The 17,766-nt window shown below is 39.4% G+C and overlaps 2 protein-coding genes across 2 annotated transcripts in view; one reads left to right on the forward strand and one right to left on the reverse strand.

Annotated features, from left to right (window-relative positions):
• Positions 1-70: 70 nt before the first annotated feature.
• On the reverse strand, positions 71-2,317 carry LOC105432853 (uncharacterized). The gene is made up of 3 exons (XM_011647819.3): positions 1,807-2,317; positions 1,119-1,660; positions 71-1,024 (listed from the first exon to the last, which is right to left on the reverse strand). Exons 1-3 carry the CDS (start codon positions 2,089-2,091, stop codon positions 658-660), a joined length of 1,194 nt encoding a protein of 397 aa, XP_011646121.2. The 5' UTR covers positions 2,092-2,317; the 3' UTR covers positions 71-657.
• A 2,271-nt stretch (positions 2,318-4,588) lies between these two features.
• LOC105432852 (uncharacterized) overlaps positions 4,589-17,766 on the forward strand; it is a 180,691-nt gene continuing 167,513 nt past the window's right edge. The window contains exon 1 of the mRNA XM_089082778.1: positions 4,589-5,545. Coding sequence (XP_088938904.1) covers positions 5,354-5,545 — 192 coding nt within the window. The 5' untranslated portion in view covers positions 4,589-5,353. The remainder of the gene's footprint in view (positions 5,546-17,766) is intronic.

Consider the following 17,766-nt stretch of genomic DNA (forward strand, 5'->3'; position numbering starts at 1 on the left):
GGATACCTTCTAATCCTGTATATAACGATATCCTAATCCATGTTAAGAAGGGAAATATTAGTACAGCTAATTTAGATTATACAGTAATATATTTTAACAAAATCTGTACAATAAAATAGATAGTAAATCTAAATTATTTTCATGCAAAATATAAAGATATAAATTGTTGATTATATAGAGCTATATCAATGTTTTTAACAATAGATTAAGAAACAATTTTTCATTTACCCTGCATATTGTCATAATTAAGTATAACCATTTGGAGGAATTATCTTTATATAAATTTTTGTTATTCTTTATATTCTACTATTATAAAATAGCAGAAAAAAATCTAAATTTCTACTTATAATAATTTAGTAACTTATAAATTTTATTGCAAATCCCTGAATTATGTAACTTGTAAAACATTCTCTTTTGATTTAATCAAAATAAAATGTTAATTTTTCAATAATTTACAAGTTTTCATCTGCTTTTAGATTCATTGATTTTGAGATTATGATATATGTTCACGATTTGAGAAAAAAAATATTTTATTTAAATTACTTTTGCTGTCATTCCATCATAAAAATCTATTCTATGTCATTCTTTCTTCATTAACCTATATCTTATTTGATAAAAATAATTATTAATCTCTCAACATTCTTTATCTGTTAGATTTTAATAATGCGCTTCTTGGATATATCCCTTGATAGTTTTTGGCAAAGGCAACTTGTGTATATTATCTAATCTAGTATATTGACGAATGACAAAACGACAAAGATATTGCAGACTTCTTACTTGCGTGAATCTGCTCACCGGTTTTGTTAATCTGACTGGAAACGACGGATATCCTGGATATTTTGGTCTTGAATAACAAATTACAGAAGACTGGCTGAAGTTCATGGCATGATTTATTAAGGCAGCTACCGAGGTGAAACCTTCGTTTTCAGTGCATTGATTACACAAAGAAAATAGGCCACCACTGTGTTCCATACGTGCATGCAGCATCTTACCAGATGATTTAAAACTGAGTGTTAGGACGTACCTATAGATAACCACATAATATTACTTAGCACACGGAAGTACGTAAAACCTTGTACATATTAAATTATACACAAGTTAAATTGTCATATATATACCTATCGTCTGATGAATCCCGAACTAGAAATGCACCATCTGGTTCAGATATGAGTTTGGCATCAGCTTCGTCTCCTGATATGGGACCCCAATACCATCCATATTTACTTAGATTGAGCAACTCCTTTGCGAGACTCGCTTTGACTTTATGTTCATTTAATGTTTCGTTCATATTGCCAGGAAGTTCTGCCATTGCACTAGAAACTGCCACTGTTGCATCAGAATAGATGGGTTGATTCTCTGCTGAATCTGCACTGATGGTTGCGATATCATTTATTGATTTATTTTGCTGTCTTCTAGGAACTATATGAAGATTTGTATCAGTCACAATACATTGTGTGTTATCTACATTCTCTTCAATACCATGGCAGAGATTTTCAAGTACATTGCCCAGTCTAATGTCGTGCAAAAGCTGTATGTCAGATGAAGTCTGCTCATTATTTGAAAGTTCTTGTTTTTGGCAAGAATTGCAAGACTTAATAACAGGTATAACGTTATTTTGTATTATACCAGAGCAAGGAGCTGTAATGTCTATCTCTTTGCCCTGAAAAACAATAAGAAATAATTATTTCAAAGAAGATTAATATACATACTGGGCAAATACAGGGACTACCAGAAGAAGAGTAAAGGAAAGATTTTGCTCGAGACGAAGAAAAAAAATAGCGAAAAAGAAAAAGAGTACGCACTCACCTTCTTCTTGGACTTGCACAGATTTTTCAGCAGTAAATGCTTCTTAACGTTACACACGAAATTGAAGAACGACAGCTTGCTGTTTGACGAACCTCTGAATTTACGCTCCGTCGATCTGGTGTCGCTCGTCGAATCCTCCCTCTTATATTCCTGACGTCGTTTCTCTTCATTTCGACGGAGAAGCGTCACGAGCTTCCCGCCCGTGTTCCTGGACTTCCATCGGACGCCTCCATGTCCCGTAGCGGTGCCCGCAGTCGATTCCGGATCGCCGCTCGGATCCGTCATACTCGTACGTGTTAACACCTGAGGCCTCGGAATTCTGAACGAATTATTCTATCCCGCCGTTCTCGTCGCCGCGACACCCGCACACGCCATCTATCACCCGTGGCGTATTCCCCGGTGTACTCGCGAGCTCCCGAGATGATCTTGAACTTTATCTCGGAAACCAGCAGTGAATTGTCAAAAAATCCTGTCGGGCAGATACCAGTGGACGATTCCCTTTTTTGCCGATATCATTTAGTGTCTAGAGTATCCGACAGAGCACACCTCCATCAGCTCGTGAACCACGAGACAGAGGGTGTTTTCTATTTTAATGACACCAGAGAGAAGGCTGAGAATGTCTTTCTCGACCTTTTCCATGAATCGCCCCATATATTAATATCTCCAAGCCTCCATTTTAGTATTAAATAGTTTTAGAATTAAATAGCCACTTCTGCTTTCTGAGACTGCCAATAAAATCTCATTCTGATGTGTGTCGTGCTACTGTCATAATTCGGATCAAAATTTACGTTTATACAATAACGCATCTATTTACGTTCGCGTAATTTTTTTATTTATTATCGATTTTTTTTATTTTACTTTATTTTTCTTTCGATAATTTCGTCTTCCATGTGTCGCCCTTTTTTTACAATTTTTCATGATTCTCTTTTAAGATAGGTTCAATTAATAATGTAAAACTCACTAAAAAGAAATTCATTTGGTTTGTTTGTTCGGATGAATACAAGCAGCGCTACATTGCACGCCCCTAAAGGGAAGAATTCAAAATTAGCGTGCAAGATATCTCAAAAATTATTCATCCGACTGAGTTCTCGCTGTGCATACATTTAGAAAAATACATTCCTCATAAATTGAACCTGTATTTGCCATTGTATTGTTTATATGAATAATTGTTATTGTATAATTATATATAATTGCGGTTGCGGTGCGGGTGCGTTGCGGTGTGGTGCGATTATGTCAGTGTAAATGTCAGCGTCAAAGCATTACATTGACAATTCAGTTCAATGTAGCACAAACCTGGCACAATTCAGTACAACTCTCAAAATAAATTAATTCTAAAAGTGGGGGCTAACTGCAAATAGGTATTATTGCGTTTATAATTGTAAGATCAAAATTTTGCCGGGCAGCGCAATTATATCGTAGAATTATCTATAAATAATCAATATATATATATATATATATATATATACATAAATACGTGCAATATTTACGCGTCAAGGCATTCACGATACCGCGTGCACGTTTACATGCCCTCGACGGATATCGGACGCCGTGTAACATGGCGACGCGCGTTATGCAACCGATCGGGACACATGTACGTGCGACGCGATCGGCGTAGAAACGCGCTTTCTAATAAGTCTTCGTTATTTATAGGAAGGAAACACGGCGCACGCGGCCCCGCCGCGACACGTCGTTGGGATGCATCCATCAACGACGCCTGTCGCTTCCCGTAGATATAAATCAGTCATCGATCGTTTCGCGATTTCTTATCGCGACCTCCTGCGCGCACCTCCTGCGCGGCTTCCGATTACGCGTCCGACGGGTTCTCTCGAGAAACAATGGCTTTCGCTTGAAGAAACACCGGATGTCGCGATGCATCCAGGCACCCTATTCAATATCGTGTAAAAGCGCAGCGGAATTAATTGCTCTTGCAACGCGCTCTCGCATTTCGCGAAGATTATTTCTCATTAAACGAAAATCGGTTTTAAAAGCGGTCTTAACCGCTTAACTCGTGACAAAGTAAAACGCCTATTTTTAAAGTTTCTGAGAAGAGACAAAAGCGCAATGAGAAGAAGAGTTTTTATTAGAAAGTGAGAGTAAATCGAGCGCATCTCTCATGAAATTTTTGATCTTAACTTTTTAATAATAATAAAAAAAAAATCTGCTTGAACGTGTTAACGTATTTATCATTACAAGTGGAGGCAGAAATTCCGCATTCGTAATCACGTTAAATCAATAAATAATTAAGCATATTTTATATTCGCATCTTTTGTAGTGTTTAGAAATTATGTGTGGTTAGAAATCAATTTTATTTGTTTTATTTACACTGATATATTTTCCTGAAAAAAAAAAAAAAGGGCGAATATCGGAGGTGGAGATAGAGCGCAGACTTTCGGCGCAAAAAAACTGAGGACTTTTTACTTTCGTGAATTAATGCCTGGTTAATTAATGCCTGGAGACGTTACGGTATGAAGTTGATCGCGTTCCGTGACGTTGCCGCGCGATTCGAGATTCGAGCGATTTAGCCGGAGATCGTGCGCGTTAACCGTTACATCACCGTTCTTGAACGGCTCAAGCGTCGCGTTGCGCGACGCTAATCTCCCGCGGGGACACGTTTTGTTTACCAACGGTGTGGTGCCGCGGCTCCACGCATGCATCGACGCGACGCGACGCGACGCGACGCGACGGTCGAGGCGCGGCAAGGCGCGGCAAGGAGGGAGAGGCGCGACGACGGTTAGTTAGTGGTGGCCGGCGCGACGGCGGACCGCGTGGTAGGAGGCTGCCGCGATTCAATTTCAGTCGAAGCGCGTCAGGCAGACCGAGCGAGCTGATCGTCAGGGCAGCGAGAACGAGTCGGCGGGCGCTCTCCTTTCCGCGCCTCGATTTTCAAACCCCCTGGACGGAGAACTAGAGAGAGAGAGAGAGAGAAAGAGTGAGAGGTGGAGAAAGAGGGAAACAGGCGCTCGTGCGCGCCCGCATGTCGCGCGTGGTACCCGCAGGTGCATGAACGTAGCTACGTGTGGCAGCGCGTCGTCCCTTCCCCTCCCCTCTCCGACCAGTTCGCTCGCTACGAAGAAGGCCTGTGTGCGTGAGTGTTGTATGCAGCATCCAGTCGGTTTTTTTTTACACCGCACGTTCGCGCTCGGCTCGTTCATCCGTCCGTCTGTTTTGCACGTCGCGAGATTCGATCCGTCTTATCCAGAAATTCGAAAGAAGTATTCCCAATTCGCGCGGGGAAACGCCGAACGGCGCGAGTCGATTTTCAAACAACGGCGCAAGAGTGCAAATGGCGGCGGTGGCGCAAAAACATTTGGAGTTTTCGCCGGTCCGCGTGAGGCGTGCCGTATGATCTGTGACGGGAAATCTCATTTCCGGCGTGAAACTTGCAGTATTATGAGATGGACTTTGGCGATGGCACGTTTATTCGAGTGATCACGTGACTGCAACGATATACCGCAGCAACTGAAACTGATGTGTCGTATCGATCATGAGCAGCGAGAGTGATCGGTAGGTGGAAAAGGATTCTGATCGCGCGCGTCCGATCGCGAGGATGGAATTCGGGGGCTACAAGGGCGCCGGACCCCGCGTCAGGGTGCGCCGGCGCGCGGAATTGGGCAGGCGGCTCACCAGGAGGCTGTCTCTCGTCGCCAAAATGCCGGCTGCGATCCTCAGCAGGGCGAACCCGCCGGAGCCGAGGCCGGTCGAGATCACGGCGATTGCACCTGACAAGACGCAACTCACGGTGAGTAATATGCACTGTGTATTGACTTGTATCTATATGCGCGCTCGTCCGAAACGATAATCTTCGCCGAGAGTTAAATCTCTCATTCGTGATCGAAGGATTTGGCGCAAACGTGCGAGTACATGACTGACGTATGACTCTTTGAAGCCAAGCGAAACTCCATTTTTTATTTTTTCAGCTCCAATATCATAATTAGTTCTAACGTCATGTTCTAATCTAATTCATTTCATTTATTTTCTTTTCTTTATGGAATTTTTCTTTATTTAATTTTTAAAAGGCTCTATTTTGTATTGTATTTAGATGTTTAACATCTAACGTCTAATGGATATTTAATTAATTAGTTGTATGAAATAAATCGCATTTGCGTATATACTGATTATGATATAAATTAATATATCGCTTTAAATTTTTGAGCGTTTAAAATACAGTCTCTTAGAGTTAAAATAATTTTCATATATATATATATATATATATATATATAGAGAGAGAGAGACACAACTATTTGATTACAAAATGAACGAAATCTTCGGCCTCGAGCGTTCCGCTCGCCGCAAATTGTGAAAGTACTTCCGATGTAATTATGAACAGAATTGATCGGGATAGTATATATCGTTGTCACAGTTTTACACTTGCTCGCCGTTGACATTGCGAAGAAATACAAGCATAAATTTATATCAGGAAGCTGGCGCAAATTCCAAGGTAGAAATCGAAACGGAACGCGCTGCGAACTTTGGCGATTAATGTACCGGCACGTTTACATCGAGTGTAAATGCTACACATTATATACACGGGAGTAAGAGGTGTTACCTTCGATATTTAATGTTCTCTCTGCAGGGAAATTCTTCACACGTCTCGTTCTCGTGTCTCGCGGTCCGCTGATTCGTACCGCTTTCGCGCGCGCATTGTCAAATATTTTTGCAAAGTTAGCATCCTACTTTCAAAATCACGTCGACGCGAGTAACGCGATTGAATTTTAATCACAAGAATAAAAAAATGCATATCAATAATTAAACGTTGTGAAGAAGAGATTGCAGGCGTAAGAAAGAATCAAAGTCACATCGATTATTTCGAACAGACAGAAGACGATCGTACGAAAAAATTTCGAGGGTGGAAAGATATAAAAAAATCGAAAAAATTGCGGGGATATATATATATTAAGATTTATGGGATCGATATATACGTAAATATCTTCTCACGACTCTTTCCCGAAATGAGTCGAGCGGGATTATTCTGCCTGGCGTGGATAAAAGGAGAGCTGCGGATGCGGATGCGTGAATTAATGCATGTAACGTCGTTTTCACACTTGCTCTTTCGCGCGGTGCACGCGAGAGGAAGCAAGTTTTACCCGGGTGCTATCGAGGAGGGAAATAAATCTCCAGCCTCCCGATACACGTCGGCTTTCCTCGCACATTTCCGCCGCGCGAAATCACGGTGAAGGAAGTGCCGGATACACGCTCGATCGCGGCGAAAAAGGAAGCGCGTCGGCGTGTATTACTTACGCGCGTATTGCGTCGTTCACGCAGAAACCCGACGTAGATCTTTTTGCGCGTAATCGATCGATAAGAAAGAAAGCGCGATCGATGACCGGTGCTTTCTATCTGCGCGTAAAGCGACGAACGACCCGTCTCTCTTTTTCCTTTTTCCGTCTCGTTCTTCGGATCTCGAACTGGGTCGGCGATTTAACGGGGGCTGATCGTAAAATCGACTTTATGACGCGTGAACGCACCGTTGATCCGTACATCTTCCGGATTCGAATTATTTTCTCGCGAATTATAGATACATTTAAATAGTACAAAATTATTTTGAGACGCGTGATTTTTGATAAATTGAACGAAACAACCGGGATAATGACATGCTTTTCCTAACGTTTTCTAATAATTTTGCAATCTTTTCTCTTGGTAATGTAAATTTATCGGCTACGCATTACTTGATCGCACACGATTTCGTAGACGATAAATACGTATTCTCTCTTCTATTTTAAAAGAGAAGGTCGTCGATAACGACGCAACGTTAAACGAATTACGACGTATGAAGCCTGCGATTCAAGCACGAACTAATTTAGATCACCGTGCAATTAGCGTGTTTGGCGATACGATCGTAATAAAAATAATCGAGAGACGAGTTAACGGTATCGGCTATACGCACGGGTACTTAAAGTAGATTGCTGGTTTCGCAATTCATTCGTAGCTCTAAACGTATACGTGTAATTGCGAGGCGACTACACATTCGAGCAAAAGAGTAAAAGTCCGCGGTCAGTTAAATATTGCCGATATTCAATCGCGGAGGGTTAAAGGATTCTATACGCATCATGCACGTGCGTTTGTGTGCGACACGAAACGGTAATCGCCAATATTATAATCGCTAATACCGCGAACCGTTGAACCGGCGAGCTTTCAGCGAGAAATGCTCTCGACGATCGCGTGATATGTGGTACACACGATTTACGTTGTAATTACGCTCGATAATGCCTACGCCTGCATGTATGCGGGTTGCGCGTAGAAAATAATTTGTTACGATTTCTCATTATTTTTCTTATCAGCTAAAACCTCATCCGGTCGAGATTTTTCTACCTCGGGGCAACGTAAGACGTGGCTGATTGAAATTTTTCCATTCTCCATCAACGGAATATATCATTTCGCCTCCTCCGAGTCCTTGACATGGAACGAATAAAATTACTATAATTACTTATAAAATTGGATTCGATATAAGGCACACTTTTTCGTCGCGCAAGAATGCCGCTCGAGACGAAACCTCGCATTTCGCACTTCGTTCTTGATGACAAGTTCAAACACGCTCGTAAATCTCAGCGTCTAATCTTTGCGGCTATCTACAAAAATATTTGAAGTATCCTGAAATATCGGCGCGTAAAACGCAAGGGCGTTCGACGTTCCGTAGTCATCTAATTAGTTGCACAGTTACGTCGTGTTGTCCTGGTGACGGAAAAGCCATTACCGATGAATTATATACCACATAAATGGTGTCGCGTCCAATATAACAAGGCGCATAAGATATCCTGGTGCACAAGATGTATCGCGGATAAAGATAATCCGTCTAAAATATGGCAGAGGTTTAAATTTTTCACATTTTCGCGTTCGTTTTGCACGATTTTCCTTCGTAAGGAAATTACATTCATCTTCTATACATTTCATAAATTTTTGTGTAATGAAATTCTCTCTACAGATTGTAAAAGTTCAACGAGAGTCACTGTCGGAAACCTATTGAAATGCGGGTACTCGGCAATGCGACGTAAGGTGTTTTTATATCGGTCATAAATACCGCAGAAGAAAGGAGAGGGGAAATCGTACGTTCTTCGCGAACATTATTTTTTTGACTACTCGATATGCGAGAAATATTTCAGGATCATTGACTTGTCGATCGGCGAAATTCACTTTCGATTTTTAAGAGAGGCAGCGGCATCAATCATTTTTTTCTCGATTATTTCGTAACGTAACTGTACTTTCGATTTTTTTTTATTATAGTTTAATTTAAAATAGTTATTGTCAGTTAAGGTGCAAAACCTTTCTGCTTGCATGTTCTCAAAATTTTAATAAAATCCCTTTAAAAATGTAATAATTCTGCCTATAAATTTACGCACGCTCACTCTTTATATATATTTTCGATTTTTATTTAAAATACAATATAATATTTCCAATTTGCGAGATGAAACTCGTAACTAGCGATTTATGTTTTCATTGTATACAGATATCAAAAATACAGATTAGTGATGAAACTGTGATGCATCACAGTGGACGTCTCTTGCTTAATGTATTTATATAAGTTATTCGAGTTATTGTATGATAGTCTGGCGTAATAGAAAGGGACGAGTCTCATTTCAGCTATTGTGGTCATTCTTAGACGAGGAATTGAGCACAATTCGCCATTATGGCAGCATCCTTTTCAGCAGTTAGAAAAGGTTAACAGGATGGTCGGTTAACGAAACGGGGAAAGTGATGCTCGTGTCACATAGTGGCGTTTATAAAACGTTCGAAGGTTGGTGTTAGCTGCTGTGTCGATTATCCGACAAGTTCGGTTTCTCACTCATTACGTGTCTGTTTATTAGCCGGTACACATATCTACGAGCAGGAAACGACATGACAAGTATTTTCATCTGATACCCAACTAATATCGTGTTATTTCGTTTACGCTGACAAGAAAATTGCGCCCAGCGTGATAAAGCTCGCCAGTTATTACCCGAGGTTAAGTGAATTACTTATGTACAGTTTCATTCAATCTTAAATAATGTTCTGTCGAGGAAGCATCGCTTAATGTTGGCATTAATATCATTCTATTGAAGATCGCGATTAAATTACCGTTTACGAAGAGCATCTCTAAGTAAAGTACAGTACCTTCTTTTTTGGCTACATTTTAAATAATTTATGTAAATTGCAAAATGACGTAGTTGCCGAGCGTCTGCCATAGATAAGTAAATAAAGTTGAAACTTTATATGCAAATTCGATATGGATATTTAATAACTTGAACGAATTAAATTTAAGTAAATAATTTAAAGCAATTTAAAGTATACAAAAGTATATATATATATGAAATTTTTTATGGCATAATTACAGTAATTTGTTAATCGTACGTGCTTATTCGAACATATGCGGAGTAAAACATGAGCTTAAACAAGGTTTTAAATTCATTCATTGTGTACGTAAATTGTACGATTGTTCGATCATCCGATATGAATAGCCGGGAGGGATAATTCGTAATGCGAACGGGAGAAAGCAATGCTTGAATTAGATTTCCATCTACTCCTCTTTATCGCGGTATGATTAGGCGCCGTTATATTTATATCAGTTATATTTAGTGCTTCATTGAGCCTCGGTTCGTCACGCACCTATCAATTACCACGTATACATCTGCGTTCTTGCTTATATATCTCTAGACCGATTCTCGTTACGGTGAGTCAGTCGAGCTGAGATAAAGAACATCGCTGGAACGACGTCGAGTTGCGATGATACATATTAATATCGGATTTCTTGAAAAGAAAAGTAAGCGGTGTATCATTATTTATCGTCGATTTTATCGTGCGTGAGTGACTATTCGCGACTAAAATTAAGTAATTTCATACGTCGGACAATTTTGTAAAAAAAAAAAACAATCTATGTAATCCTTTGTAAGCTTCTTTCGCTTCGTCCTCTTTGTTAGCTTCTCAGAAATTATCTATTTTCAAAAATTATTATAAATATTTTAATAATTATGTAAAATTGAATTTAAGTACGCATTCTTGAAATCTATGAAATAACAGAATATGAATTTTTACAATGCTGTTTGTTATAATAATTTTTGATGGTCTTCTCGCGCTCATTTTTTATTTTGATTTACTACCAATTAGTATTCCATTGTAAAAATAATGAAATATCTTGATGCAACAACGCTGATGGTTTTCAGTTAATTCTTCTAAAATCCATTTCATTAGCACTCTTCTCCATAATAAATAGTATCTTTTCACGAAGACTATGTTTGCCAAAAATGTTATGACCAATGTCATAATGCTTCGGATGCTGGATTTTTTTCTGGGAGATGACATTGAACAAGGATACTGGTCATTATCTGCCGAAATTCTAGTCGCTCGACCGGGCTTTACTGCGAACCGCAAGTTGAATTTTATTGCGGATGTCTTTTGAAGATATCGGCCGTTGATTTTGAGAGCTAATAAAGGTGATCTTGGTCGGACATTTTTCCAGAAAATTGTCCCATTATTAGAAGGCGCGCAGAGATAACGCGTAAGTCGAGGTCTTAAAGTCATTCGGAGATTCGTGAAGCTTTTTTTTTGCCAAGCTCCCGAATTTTTGTGCACCGTATTCGTTTGTGCGTGCCGCGCGTGCTGCTAATGTCTCATAATTATGTACGCGGCAGCGATTCGAGAAATGCTGCTCGTAAGTGATTCGGAGTGCGAACGTGGCGGATAATGACGTATACGATAAATTCCAATTTCGCCGAACGCCGCGACTTTGGACCTTAGAAATTCCTCGCGCCTCGCAATATTCACGTGGCAGTTAATAACTTCGTCGCGCTGTTACGATTTTTAACCTGCTCTTAGGCGAGCACATTCTGATTTTTTTTCAGCAATTTTGGCAGGCAAAAATAGGCCGCGATTAGAAAGAGGTAGTATGTCGTGTGTGTTAAATCGAGAAAAAAAATGAAACAAAATTTTCAGGAAGTAATTCGCGGTTCTGAGGTAAGCTTTCACCTTGCAGACTTACATCATGCTTGGGAAAGGTGATCGATAACGGCATCAATGAAGTTACTTCAACTTTTTTCCAAATCCGAAGTTTTAAGTCAAATAATTTTTCAAGATTGACAGTCGTTATTCCGAAAGTTTTGTTGCTTAAATAATCAATTTCATTTTGATTTAAAAAAAAACATGACATTTCAAGAATCACATTTTCACTCAAATTGCAAATTATTTGAAAGTGAAGTGTTTTTTTTTTACATAAATTTTTCAAATAATGCATCTTTTATTTTATTTTGAAATATGCTGTTTAATAATAGTTACGAAATATATAAATATTAATAGTCAATTGTATTCTCTCAAAGATAAAAGTTTGATGTTTCTAAAAATATTCATTGTGCTTTTCTGTCACGGTGTTTCTAGCGCGAGCTATACAGCTGTATCGAATACCAGACAGGTTCTAATCGAGCGCAATAAACCATGCTCTGAAATAATACCCATTAACTCACTTCCTATTCATCTATTTCCAATCGGCACAAAACAACGGAATGGAATGATTGATTCTCGAAGGTTTTCCGCATTTGCGTGCCGCGAAGATTTTTATCTTCTCGCGAGAGCAGCATTCGAAGGCGGCAAATATACTTTGATAGATTTGTATGTACACCACGCATACAACATACTCGTTACACACACACGGAAGCATATTCATACAAGGCACTTATCCATCATCAACGACAAGTCTAATTTGATAGTTGCAGTTTAGAAGTACTTATCAATCGTAAACGTAAAATCAAGACTTGGCGATCCTTTAATCAATTTAATTATACAAATTTACAAATATATAAATAATGTCTAAATGATATAAACATCTAAATCAGATTCTTCAATAACTCCAACTTTTAAATTGCAATTTAATGAAATTTGATAATCTAATTGAACGATTCTCCTATCAAAAAGCAACATGTAATAAATACTATATATTGTTGTAATATAAATGATTCTAGATTTGCAAAAGGAAAATACATCTCATTTCTCGTGAAAACTTTTCTCCAAAATTAATATTTATTTTTCTCAGTAAAACTTAATTTCTTATGCAAAAGTAGAGCTGTGCTTTAATATTTAATATTTTTTAATATTTTAGAATAGAAGTTACGTATATACTGTTGGAAAAAAATGTGTTGAATTTAACATAAATCGCATGTCCCAAACGGTCCACTCAAAATTTTGTGTTAATTTAACATAATATGGATGTGTTAAATAGTAACACCAAGACACTATGTTAATATTTCAACAAAAAAGAAATATACTCTTGATCTTAATTTGTGTATTACAATTAACATAATTTTTATGATAAAATAACACGTCGAGACGCGTCAAAATTCAAGACTGTGCCGAAACCACACAAAGAATAATAACAAGTCATCCCCACTCCTGTTATAGAGTAAAATCAATATTTTTTTTGTGTAAATTTTAACATATTGAATAGATACGTACGAATTGTGTTATTTTTAACACAATTTCTTAAATCATTTTAATAATTTTACATTTGTTAAGGTCAGTTAATATAGTAGACATGTGTTTAAATTTACATAAATATACATAAATATGTAGGTTATTTAACACAAAAATTTTAACACAAAATACAAAATGTCTTTTACCGTGTAGGTATACTTGTTTAATCTTATCTTATCCTTAGAAAGTTACATGTTTAAGAATACGTAGTTACATTCGTCGTCACGCGCACGTGCAGAAATCCATGAGACGTAAGTTACATACACATATATGTTGTATAACTGCACATACAAAAGTCGCAGCAGCTTGTGTGTCACAGCTCCTCCCGATCGGCGGCAAATACGCCTATCGTTCTTTGTACACTTTTCCGTCCGTCGCGGCGCTCTAATGGCGAAAGATGACCGGCGCTCAATGCTAATTTGATTCCCGTGTAGTGCAATCACGGCCCTGATCGCCAGCGTTACGCACATCACGCACATTCCTGCGTGCGTGCCCGCGTGCGCGGGCTAGCCGCGAGTTCTCCGTCTTGCACGATTAATTGTCTCTCGCCGTTTGCCCAACGATCGATTGCCCAATGCAGCGGTGTTGCTCGCGTAAGGAGGAAGGAATGTAACATTGACAGGACGTATTCGGCCTGCGCGTAATATGATATAAACGAGTGCCTACTAAAAATGAAGCGCGATTAATATTACGAATCTTGTCTCGCGCGATCGGCGAGATTTGATCGGATTTGACGAGAGAAATTTGTTGGAGGATGCGTCAACACTTTGATTTAGGTCATCACTACTTTTCGCCGAAAATAATAACGAAGATGTCAATGTAGTAGTCGAGATTTTTTTCTTCTCTTCCGAATATATTTTCTATTACGCTTATATGTATAAAAAAGAAAAAGTTTAGGGATCCTTAGAAATATTTATGCAGAAAAACTTTCGCAAATACTTTCGAGAGCTTAATTTTAATTAATACGAATAGACACACAAATTAGATAGTATTATATTCGTGCCATTTAATTTGAAACTCTAATCAGCGTAAAAATATGTTGTTAATTTAACGCGATATGATATAAATCAATCATGTGTCAATAATATATTAGAAAGGAAAGTGACGCTTGATTCATACGTGACGTCGCGTTGTGCGACGTAGGCGAAGTACTTGTTTATTTATATTGATTCGTTATACATATTCAGATATTTTATGAATTTTAGTGTCAAAATCAAAATTACAATTCTGTCAGAAATTTTTTTTTGTTTTTTTAATTGTGAGACTTTTCTCTCTTGTGACAAACAACATGAAAACAAAAGACTCATATTCCCGACGGACTTTTACGCCCGATATACGCCCATTACAGATAAGCTTTCCAATCTTTCACGCACACACGTGCGTTTGCACGTGAGTACATACAGCGATTGTATTCGTGAATGCTTTCACGCTCCATGTGGCACGTATACACAAATTCCGTCGTACGACTCTCGTCGTAGGAAATCTGTCGCTCACGTGTGTTCAGACTTGTTCACGGAGACTACTTGCGTGATCTTTGCGAAAATATTCGAGTCATTCATAACAATAACGATTAGATCTTATAATCATAAAGAACAGATTGTTTTCATCGTCGCGTTGCGTCTACTTAAGTCGCTCGGTTTCCAATTAGATCAATATTTTCGTGCAAATTCCGAAAATTCCGACGAGATATTCGTGGATGTTCCTTTTCACGGTAAAAGATTTAGGGAGACAGCCTGCGTGGCAGTCGAAGAAGAAATATCGGCCGGCAATGTCGAATATCAAATGGGAGGAAAAGCTGGCGAGAATTGCAAAATCGCGATTAGTCGCGCACCGTTGCGTAACCATACGCGTGGTGACTTAAATAATTGAGAAAAATCGGGTATGTTGAGATATTTATTGTAAGACAGAATCGCGCGCGCGCGCGCGCGCGAGACTATCTGGCCCTGCGTCGGGATTCCTCAGATTCCAGCGGTGCATCGACGATGTGTCCATTTATCTGGCGAATTATTTATCTCTTCCTCGTCTATTTGCACCTGCTCGCAATGGGGCGCTTCGCTCTCCGAACGTAACGCACGATCGTAGAAATTCCCGCCGTCCGACTCGCCAGGAGAAAAAGAGTTCTAAGTCACGTCCGTTAAGCCTTCGGTAAAGATCGCGAGACTTTATCAGAATATATTTTTCACTCGTAAATAATCGTAAGAATTATTGAATAATAGAGTTACGAAACATCTCTAGCATCTCTTGTCCGGAAAAAAAAAAAAAAAATAAATAAATAAAAGATAATCGATATCCACGTACGACCGGCGCATTATTGAATTACGCTCGTGTTATCTTCAATCGTAAAGACTTCGACGTGCGTATTACTTCACGTAATGGAATTCGATAAATTTCCGGTGCGCGGCACACGCGAACGTGTGTAACGAGGATTTTTTTCTCCCCCGCCGAGTTCAACAACCGAGTTAAAGCGCATTGAAAAATATTATCGCTTTTAGTCGGCTTTCGCACTCCTGTACACAATAATGTACAGGTACGCACTTTGATTTACCGTGGGAGATTTACTCGCGCACCGCGGTAACGTATCGCCCTCGCGCGCTCGTTAGGAGATAAAAATTAGCATCGCGAGTAAAAACGCGTCGAAAAAAAAGAGGCCGCGCGCGCGTCTCCTGAGTCAATAAGGCGCGGAATTACGTCGAGAAAGAGTAACTACTACTTGAGAAGAGGAGGAAAAAAAAAAAGAACGAAGCCTTGAGGTGTCGTTGGGAGCTACATGTTGTTCGCTGAAAGCGTTTACATGACGGTGGTGATCGAATGTCACATGAGAAAATGCAAGTGATATATACGTGAGACAACCGCCGTGGCGCATCGCCGCATTGTCTCTCGGCGACGGGAATGTCTGTTTGATACACACAGAAGAGGATTCGCCGCCTGTGTGTATTTCACGTTGTTGATATTCCGCGGTGTAGTTCTGCTCGACTCTGTGTATATTAGCCGTGTGTACATTGGCGATTTTCGCAATACCGGCGATATCGACGTGCGATTGTAGTTTTTCTCGTTGCGAAATCCCATTGGGAATTTTTCGCGTTTGAGGATTTTTTTGATTCAATGCTTTTCAGTAGGTCAGATCGATGATGATAATATATTTCTCGTGGTATTGTTACAGTGAGCTACGATTATCGCGAAATCGTTTCGCGATAATATACATACGATATCCTTCTGATAGTACACACTTTTCAAATGGGAATATGAATTCTTTGGAGTCTTGAAGCGTAAGTTAAAAATAACTGGGAATGTTTTGTTTTGCGCACAATCATAAAACAGATTGGAAACGGCTTGGCTTCTTTAAAGCTTGTTAGAAAACAATTAAAATTTATGCCGTCAAGATCGGAACAATGAATTATCCGAGATAAATAATCTACGTTTTGCAATTTAATGGTGTGTGGATTTTTAGGTCAGGTACGCGATGAAAAATACTTTGGCGAAGATATTCTCGTAATTACATCGGTTCGTTACAATGTATACAAGTGCCACGGTGTATCGATTGTATTCCCTAAGCATTACCGGGATAGAGTCGTAAATTCCAAGAGAGACTCTCTTTCCTGTTTCTCTTGTTATTCCGCGAGCATTCGGGCGGAATAATGTAGAATACCTATAGTCAACAATTTATATGCGCTACATGTTTCCTTTCTTTGCCGCATAATGAAAGTTTGTTTCGAAAATTTCTATTTGAAGCGAGTTTCTTATAAATTATTTGAAATTAAAATATTGATACGATAATTAAGTTGGATTTCATTAATCGCGTCTGATTATGCGCGACTGATTTACGTTACACATCTTTATATCGTATCTTTGGATGGAAACGACATATTTTATAAAAATTTGTATACTGTATATTTATCGATATTTCGATTTATCGACATTTTCTTACTTCAAGCGAACGTGACGGACTTTTTATCTATCGCTGAGACATCACCGCCATGTAAATCGTTATATTTGCGTGTCGCTGTTGCAACGCACGATCCTGCGAGCGCTAAAAATTCGCGCTGGCATCTCGAACTTCTGTTCGAGGCAGTAGATTTCCCCGTATACTCGCTATTCGTCTCCACCATGGTAGTTTAGCAGTGCATCCACGGCTGCATTCTGCACTCACGATGCATTAGCGATGTCGCAATACCGCCGACACACGTATATAGACTCCTCGTTCCGCAATCTCTCGGCGAGAGAGAGAGAGAGAGAGGGGGGGGAGAGGAGGGGGGGAGGAAGGAGATGGAGAGTTAAATCTTAAAAGCGCATCTAAACTCTCACCGCGCGACACATTCGCGAGCGAGTATGTTTCTTTTTGGATATATTCTGCCCTGGCAGGGATAGCAGTCAGTGCCGATGCTTTATTCGCGAAGTTCTTTATCTCCGCTTCGGGAAAACATTCCGTGTACCGCGTTCTGCACTCCTAGCACATTCGTGATGTAACTCAACGTACACGTATCGTATATATGTTGACGATGTGGCTACTCCATGTAACGACCATAGCGCGATAAA

This window comes from Pogonomyrmex barbatus, unplaced genomic scaffold (assembly GCF_055798465.1).
Source record: "Pogonomyrmex barbatus isolate J1 unplaced genomic scaffold, ASM5579846v1 scaffold6, whole genome shotgun sequence".
In the NCBI taxonomy this organism is placed as follows: Eukaryota; Metazoa; Arthropoda; class Insecta; order Hymenoptera; family Formicidae; genus Pogonomyrmex; species Pogonomyrmex barbatus.

Coding starts and splice junctions, on each gene's coding strand:
- LOC105432853 (XM_011647819.3), bottom strand. CDS start 2,091: ATGACGGATCCGAGCGGCGATCCGGAATCGACTGCGGGCACCGCTACG. Junction 1,661..1,806: donor TGTGCAAGTCCAAGAAGAAG/GTGAGTGCGTAC, acceptor ATTGTTTTTCAG/GGCAAAGAGATAGACATTAC. Junction 1,025..1,118: donor CGGGATTCATCAGACGATAG/GTATATATATGA, acceptor GGTTATCTATAG/GTACGTCCTAACACTCAGTT.